Raw genomic sequence first — 7841 nt, 5'->3', positions numbered from 1 at the left:
AAATGAAGAGACATAAAACTAAGCTCAAAAAATGAACTTGTGGAGTAATTTTTTGGAAAAATGACGGTTAATGACGTATTTTGATAATTAATATCCGTCAATGACATTTTCAGCATTGACAAATGTTCTCAGTATGTTCTTAACGGGTATTAATTATCAAAACACATAATGGGCCGTCATTTTTCCTAATTTTTTTTTATTTATCTACCAAGATGAATTTAAAAATTAGGATGACAATAAAGTTACTTTGAATAAACAGTTGAAAATTTCAGTTAAAGTAATACTTTTGTAATGCTTTCTCGTGTCAAACTAATTGGAATAAAGTTACGAAAATCCTTGTCGATCGGCCAAAATAAGAGATAGAAATAACAAAAATTCATCTTTTGAGATTTGAAAAGCAATTTGTGTCGTTGTATGCCAATTTCCAACCATAGCCGCATATTGATTATTAGAATCATATTTCACTTTATCGGTAGTATTTTTATGTTCACTTTATTTGGTTAGGAAAAAAAATGCTAAACATAAACATAAGAAGGTAAAGGAAAGGAAAGTAAAAGAAAGAAAATTCAAAAAGGAACTTAATTTTTCTACCCAGCATTCAAGTAGGTTCAAAGAATCAAATTGGGGTAGTGAGGCTAATAAGTTCCTATAAAATTTTTGGGTTTTAGTTTTTTTTGGCTTTATTTTAGATATTTTAAAAAATATTTGGGTAAAAGTCATAATTTTTACTTTTTGAATCAATATCTCACAAAAGCAGGCACAAAACTGCCAAACGAAAAAAAAATTAAGTAAAAAATTTAAGAAAACCTTAGCGGAACTTAGCCTAAATATATGCTTGAAAAAGGAAATATACTTATGAATGAAGTAAAAATTTGAAAGTCCAAATTTAACCTCATAAACTTCTCTCATTTCCATTTTATGCTTTTCGCAAATCTAATATACTAGCAAGTGATTGTAAGAAAGTAATAAATGTCCTCCATGAAGTCACCAATTCTATTTTTATGGAGGCGAAACATTTCTAACCTTGAGGCCTCTGGGGTTATACTCCAGTCATTACCTTCAAGATTCAGAATTAGTCAAGATGCGCACAAATTAGTCCAAATATCCATGTATAAAAAAAATTCTTATGAAAAAAAAGAAAGAAAGTAAAATTCATTCCATTTTTCACCATGTTCCTCTCCTACTTGATCTTTCCATCATTTTCACCCCATTTCCCACCAATCACATTTTACAGTAGCAACATTTTCCACAGCGCCGGCAAAAAACAGCCACCCTGTTTCAAAATTTTGATCTGCGTATATACATCCGTATATACCTATATCATTTCACCGCGCCGGCCATCTTCATCCCGGATCCAACAATCTCCGCCCCAATCTGGGCCACACGGTACCGCAATGTGTCACCGTTGAAGCTTAGCTCCGAATCTAACTTAGATAGCACGACTCTGTTGGGGACTGAAGTCTGTTTCTGTTGTGTTTCCCATGAAAATACTGCGCCGCTGATGGAATTCACGGAAACTTACAAGCAGTCCGGTCCCTGTGCTTTCTCGCCCAACGCTCAGTTTCTCGCCGTCGCCGTCGACTACCGCCTCGTGGTCCGTGATGTGCTTTCGCTCAAGGTAATTTGTTCCGTTCCTTTTAACTCTTCAATTTTCGTAATCCAATTTCCAATTGGAAGTTTATTTTGCACTGTCCATGTGGGCATCAATTTTCGGTCCTTGTGGCCGGACTCTGTTACGAATTTCCGGCCGCATTGTCGGTAAGGCCGTCTTGTTTCTTTCTTCTTCGAGCTCAGGCTATGGGAGACTGAGACAGTGCAATTTTAGGACTGGTTATTACCATTACGCATTGGAAATATTTGATATTTACTTGGCATTGCCGAGCAACATCAAGTACCAGTTACCAGTTAGTGGTACTAGGGAAAAAAAAGAGATCTCGTAGCCTTGTAGGGTTGCAATGTTCTTCTTTATAACTGCAGGCAGTTCACCTCAGTTAGCCCTCACTAACATGGGCCTTATCAAAGCCAGAGCATTGCAATGTTTCTTCTGTATAACTCAAGGTTTTGGGTGTCTGGGCGAGCTTACGTGCATCTCAACTACCATTCCACTCCCCATTGACAAGGGTCCTATTAAAGCCTGAGCAAAGCCCTGACCCCATATGGGTTGATAGCCCTTGGGAATGTTTCGAATCTGAGACATAGAGGGCATTGCAATGTTGAAGAATGTCCAGTCATAAAAATGTTCGTCTTGTGAATGATGTCCCAAAAAATTCGTTTTTTTCTCAGAATCTAATTCGCAACTCTGTGGGATCCAAGGAATTCCAAACTATCAAACTAATCACCTTCGAGCTTTATTTTATGGCAAAGAATGAGAGATTTTAAAACAAAGATCAATGATGGGAGGTTGTTAGTGAGGCTAAATGGGTAGAATTGTAGAATTTGTAGTCTGTCTTTGATTCTAGTAAAAGAAATGTATGCTGTATGTTAGGAGTCTGATGTCATTGTTTGTTTGACCACTAGTTCATCTGAAAATGTAACTTTGGAAGTTACCAGTTTTGAATTAACCGCTGGTATGCTAATACAGGTTGTGCAGCTGTTCTCGTGTTTGGATAAGATAAGTTATATTGAATGGGCACAAGATTCTGAATACATATTATGTGGCCTTTTCAAGAGACCAATGATTCAGGCATGGTCATTGACACAGCCTGAGTGGACGTGCAAAATAGACGAGGGTCCTGCAGGTATTGCTTATGCAAGGTGGAGCCCTGACAGCCGCCACATACTTACCACGTCCGACTTCCAGCTGCGATTAACAGTTTGGTCCTTGCTTAACACGGCATGTGTGCATGTACAATGGCCAAAGCATGCTTCTAAGGGGATTTCTTTCACTAAAGATGGTAAATTCGCTGCGATTTGCACGAGGCGTGATTGCAAGGATTATATTAATCTTCTGTCTTGTTACACATGGGAAATAATGGGTGTTTTTGCTGTCGATACACTGGATTTGGCTGATATTGAATGGTCACCAGATGATAGTGCTATAGTGATATGGGATTCACCTCTTGAATATAAGGTATGTTGTTCGTTTGTAATTGCTTTAACAGTATGCTTCTTCTACTTCTAGGTGCTCTTCTATTTTTCTGCATAAGGGTTTATTAGAGGTGTTATCCTCTTGAATTTTGCAGTTTATGCACATACAACTCCTTTCAGTGGTCGATATTTTTGTCATACCATGCTTGTGAAGCTTCCGAGTCCTGATACTAATTGATTAATCCATATGACTCTGACCATCTTGATGAATGATAAGGAATTCCACAGTTAATTGCCTTAAACATAATGGTACGCCATCGTGTCCACAGAACATGCAACGTTCCTGTAGAAACATAGGTTTTTGTTGGTCTTTAATTTGTGGCCAAAAGGTTGTTTTTTATGGATGATACTGTCACTATGTTCTAAGTGATTGTGGAAGTCCTCTAAATTCATTAATTTGGTTGCAGAATACATTTCCTGTTAGAAGTGAAAATTGGTTAATCTGAACAGTATCAACAGTAATAAGTAGCGCTTTGCCAACAAGTATTGACTAAAAATTGTCTCGTGTCGTATGATCAAAGGTCTATTTTCTGTTTCTAGATACGCATTAAGATGCATGTGAGTCATGGTTGTGGTGCATTTTAGTTGCAAACAGTTGAATCCTGGTACATGATGCTAGTTGTCATACGGTTTCTGCAGGTTCTGATTTACTCGCCAGATGGGAGGTGTTTATTCAAATATCTAGCATATGAAAGTGGACTTGGGGTGAAAAGTGTGTCATGGTCTCCTTGTGGCCAATTTCTTGCAGTGGGAAGTTATGATCAGATGTTACGGGTTTTAAATCAGTTGACTTGGAAAGTGTTTGCTGAATTCATGCACTTGAATACTGTCCGTGCTCCTTGTTGTGCCGCTACCTTCAAGGTATTTAAGCATCTAATATGTCACAAACTTTAACAATGAATATAGCTTGTTGATATTTTTGTTCCTTTGCATACGTTTAATCTCAGGAGGTAGATGAGCCATTGCAACTTGATATGTCTGAACTGTGTTTGAGCGATGATTTCATACGTGGCAATTCTGGTAAGTCTATTGTCTTAAATGACACTCAAAAGTTTGTCCATCTGTTTCCTTATGTATTAGTCTCACTGTCTTTCTGTCGGAGAATTTACTCTGTTGAACGACTTCTTATACTTGTCACCATTTCCTTTTGAATGGCGTTACTGTTATAACACTAACTTTTTTTTTCCAACGGTTTGATTTTTCAAGTGGGTTGATTTTTCTGGCAGAACATGGCTACCTGTCATAGAGACACATTCTAAGTTCATGTGGATAAATGTGCAAAAAACATTTATGAAACTTGTTGAAATTCACTCTGTAGTGATGCTACGAGGGCACGAGATATGTAACTGGAATATATAAGTACAGTAAAACTTTTTATCAGCGCTTTTCTTGTGAGGACTGAAAATGTAACGTCTGTGGCTCTGTGGTTATTGTCCCTGGAGCCTGAAGAAATGGTGGGACGCTGCGTACATCATGCCCTCCCCAGATCACACCCTCACTGGAGTCTTATGCACTGGGTCACCCTTCATTTTGTTTATGATGACTGGTAATTAGAGCTTTTGTTGGCATCTACAACAACTTGATGTTCACGGTGGCCTTTTATTTGTGTAAAGCTTCCTTGATGGATTAATACTTGGTGTTTTTCAATTAATGTGCCTTTTAAGAGGTGGTTGTAACTTCTTTGAATTTCTTGTAGCTACTTTATTTTCCTATTTCAGCATGACTTTAATTTAATTATACACAGTACTTGTATTTTGGAAATTTTCTTTCATCTGCTGTATGCCATCTTACTTCTGAATAAGCACATACTAGCTTTTTAATTTTTCAGATTAATTGCTATCTCACCTTTTTATCTCTCCCTGTAGAAAATCTCTCTGAAGGACACATCCAAGTTAGGTATGATGTCATGGAATTGCCCATTACCTTGCCTTTTCAGAAGCCTCCTTCTGACAAACCCAATCCGAAACAAGGGATTGGTAAGCTGAGCTTTTCTTTGGTTTCCATTGCTTTCTTATTTACTTTCTTTTTCCCGTATAGTATATTTGGAAATGGAAATACACACAGATAGTAAGCACGTTTTCCCCTTTTTCTGAACATGCTTTTTGCTTAATTCATGTTAGAACCATTTATGTTGGAAAAAGAATGCACTGAATAGTATTGTAGGTAAACATCCACATCTGGGAGTTTTGTGCTATGTGTAGTATGTGACGATGAATTCCTCATGATACTGCATATGGTGTACCAGTGTGGGTTGTACGTTTATGGAGAACATACCTAGTTCTGAAGATACCTAAGTTTCCTAATTGAAAATTTTCATATCAATGAAGAGTGTTGCAAAGCGAAGATTCCTTAGAAGATGAACCTAGTATTTCTTGCGACTCCATGTCCCTTTTATAGTTCCATTTAAATGTTGAATGCGTATTTTTACAAACTCGAAAGAGCCTATACGAGGACTCCACATAGTCAGAACGTTTCACCAAGGTCTTCAAAAGTCTTCGATCTGAAATACTCCCATACAGGTTTGATTGAAAATTAATTGATTTTCTCTCTCAGTTAAGCTATAGTAGCTTTGCATGAAATATGGTGTAACAACAAAACTCTCAAATCCCCAGAAATTATTGTTCTGGCTGATTATCTCATGAATCGTTGATATTTGAACTGGCCAAACTCAAATGATTTCAGGTCTGATGGCATGGAGCCACGACAGTCGGTATATCTGTACTCGCAATGATAGCATGCCCACTGTTCTGTGGATATGGGACGTACACCATCTTGAGCCGGCTGCCATCTTGGTCCAAAAAGATCCCATCCGAGCAGCAGCCTGGGACCCCACGTGCACACGACTCCTGTTGTGCACTGGAAGCCCTCACTTATACATGTGGACCCCGTCGGGTGCTTACTGCGTGAACGTACCTCTGCCACAGTTTATGATAACTGATCTGAAATGGAATTCAGATGGGAGCTGTCTTTTGCTCAAGGACAAGGAATCATTCTGTTGTGCCGCTGTGCCTCTCCTTTCAGAATCCACTGACTATAGCTCAGATGATTGAAAAGGGGTATATTTAGCTAGCGATTTGGTAGAAATGTGGAAGCTCTGTCTTTCTCTCTGGTTGTTTGTTGTAATATTGATGCATTGCTGAGAATCTAACTGTAGTCCTGATTTAGAAGCCATAACCAAATATTTGTTAGCCTATTTTGTCATGTTACCACATCTTATTAGATAATCATGCTAGTATACATTTTATTTTAAGTGGCTACGATTCCTATGTTAGAACCCGAAGCATACTAGGAGCATTGTGGTAGTGCTACGAATTACCGTCATTATAAGTTGTTAGAGATTGTCAAACATTGGTGAATTATCACCTCTAAAATTAGTATATGAGCCTGTGTGGCCTCTCCACTCATTGCTGATTGGCTTTCATTTCGTTATCCTTTGTTTGCCTCTCCACGTACGATTCATGGGTGGAATGTGCAAGGGAGTGTTAGAGCATATCCCGCGATTCCCGCCTTGGTTATTATCCCCTCTAACACTAGTACGTGTTCCCGTGCTGTTTTTCACTAATTGTCAATTGATTTTGCATGGAATGCCTAATGTTTTGAAAGGCATGAACTGGTTCCTGTGCCTAGAAAACTGTGAAAATGTTTGCTTAATTGTGTGCAGTTGAACTTAGATTATGAGAGCGGGCCGATAAGTGCCAACTATTTGTGAGGCCAAGGCCGAGGAAACTACCTATTGAGTAAATTAACCCAAACCTTGTGACACTACGAGATTTATACTGTATGATATTGCATATGCTGTCAGACCATAGGTCGCTGATATTAGTTTTAGCCCATGGATGTGTGGAGCGAAGTCCCACATCATCTAAGTATCAAAATAATATATACTCCATCCGCCCAATTTTTTTGTCCAATTTTGAAAATTCAACTTTCTTAGGTAACACAATAATTGCACCTAGAAAGATTCAACTTTCTAAACATTTACTCCTCAACTTTATGAGAAGTTAATTTATTTCAAACAAGAAAGGGCAATTGAAATTTTATTCATCCAAAATACAAGTCAACAAAAAATTTGGGACGTCTAAAAATTTACCAAAGTGGACAAATAAATTAGGATAGAGTGAGTAATATATAAGCATGAGTGCACCCCCATTTCAACAGCTAGCTTCTGGGATTGAATTTTACCCAAGATCATGTAACATGGTATCAGAGTTTGGTAGCAGAAATGGGTATGGTGCATATTTATGGCTTGTATGCGGCAAGTGTTGCCTGAGTAATTTTGTATTAGAGTTTAGGTATCATGTCTCTGGCTTCTGGCTTGCCGAGGAATTATGTGGCATGTCTCTGGCTTGCATGTCTCTACCCAAGATCATGTAAAACATGGTATCAGAGAGAGAGAGAGAGAGAGAGAGAGAGAGAGAGAGAGTTTTCTAATTTTGTATTCTTTGAGGCCTGAATTAGACCAGCATTTTGGTTCATAAACCATTACGTCGAAGTCCCACCTAGAAATTCATGGGGTATTACCAAAGGGACCAGACGAAATGTTTGGTATAATCATGTAATGACATGTATGGCCCCCAATCCATTCACAAAGTTTTGGGTCCTCCTAAAGGTTCTCTTTTCTCCTGGCTGTTAGTTATTTACTGGAGCATGTGTGGCCTTTACTTCTTATACAATCATAATGCTCTACTCTCAGTTATGCAGGATTAGTTTCCAGTTGATGCCATATTATGGTATCGACTCTCGGGACCCAATTC

The 7841-nt window shown here is 38.2% G+C and overlaps 1 protein-coding gene across 1 annotated transcript; it reads left to right on the top strand.

Annotated features, from left to right (window-relative positions):
- The first annotated feature begins 1203 nt into the window (after positions 1-1203).
- LOC131320727 (uncharacterized) lies at positions 1204-6337 on the top strand. Its single transcript, XM_058351537.1, has 6 exons — positions 1204-1618; positions 2582-3070; positions 3727-3948; positions 4035-4107; positions 4953-5063; positions 5770-6337. Exons 1-6 carry the CDS (start codon positions 1502-1504, stop codon positions 6135-6137), a joined length of 1380 nt encoding a protein of 459 aa, XP_058207520.1. The 5' UTR covers positions 1204-1501; the 3' UTR covers positions 6138-6337.
- The last annotated feature ends 1504 nt before the right edge of the window (positions 6338-7841 follow it).

The sequence above is a fragment of the Rhododendron vialii genome, chromosome 3a, assembly GCF_030253575.1.
Source record: "Rhododendron vialii isolate Sample 1 chromosome 3a, ASM3025357v1".
Taxonomy (NCBI): Eukaryota; Viridiplantae; Streptophyta; class Magnoliopsida; order Ericales; family Ericaceae; genus Rhododendron; species Rhododendron vialii.
This window is presented reverse-complemented; position numbering and strand designations above follow the sequence as displayed.

Bases quoted from the DNA above. Each gene is read 5' to 3' on its own strand.
- LOC131320727 (XM_058351537.1), top strand. From the start codon at position 1,502: ATGGAATTCACGGAAACTTACAAGCAGTCCGGTCCCTGTGCTTTCTCG. The intron at 3,071-3,726 runs GTATGTTGTTCG...CGGTTTCTGCAG, and splicing joins ATTCACCTCTTGAATATAAG to GTTCTGATTTACTCGCCAGA. The intron at 4,108-4,952 runs GTAAGTCTATTG...CTCTCCCTGTAG, and splicing joins TTTCATACGTGGCAATTCTG to AAAATCTCTCTGAAGGACAC.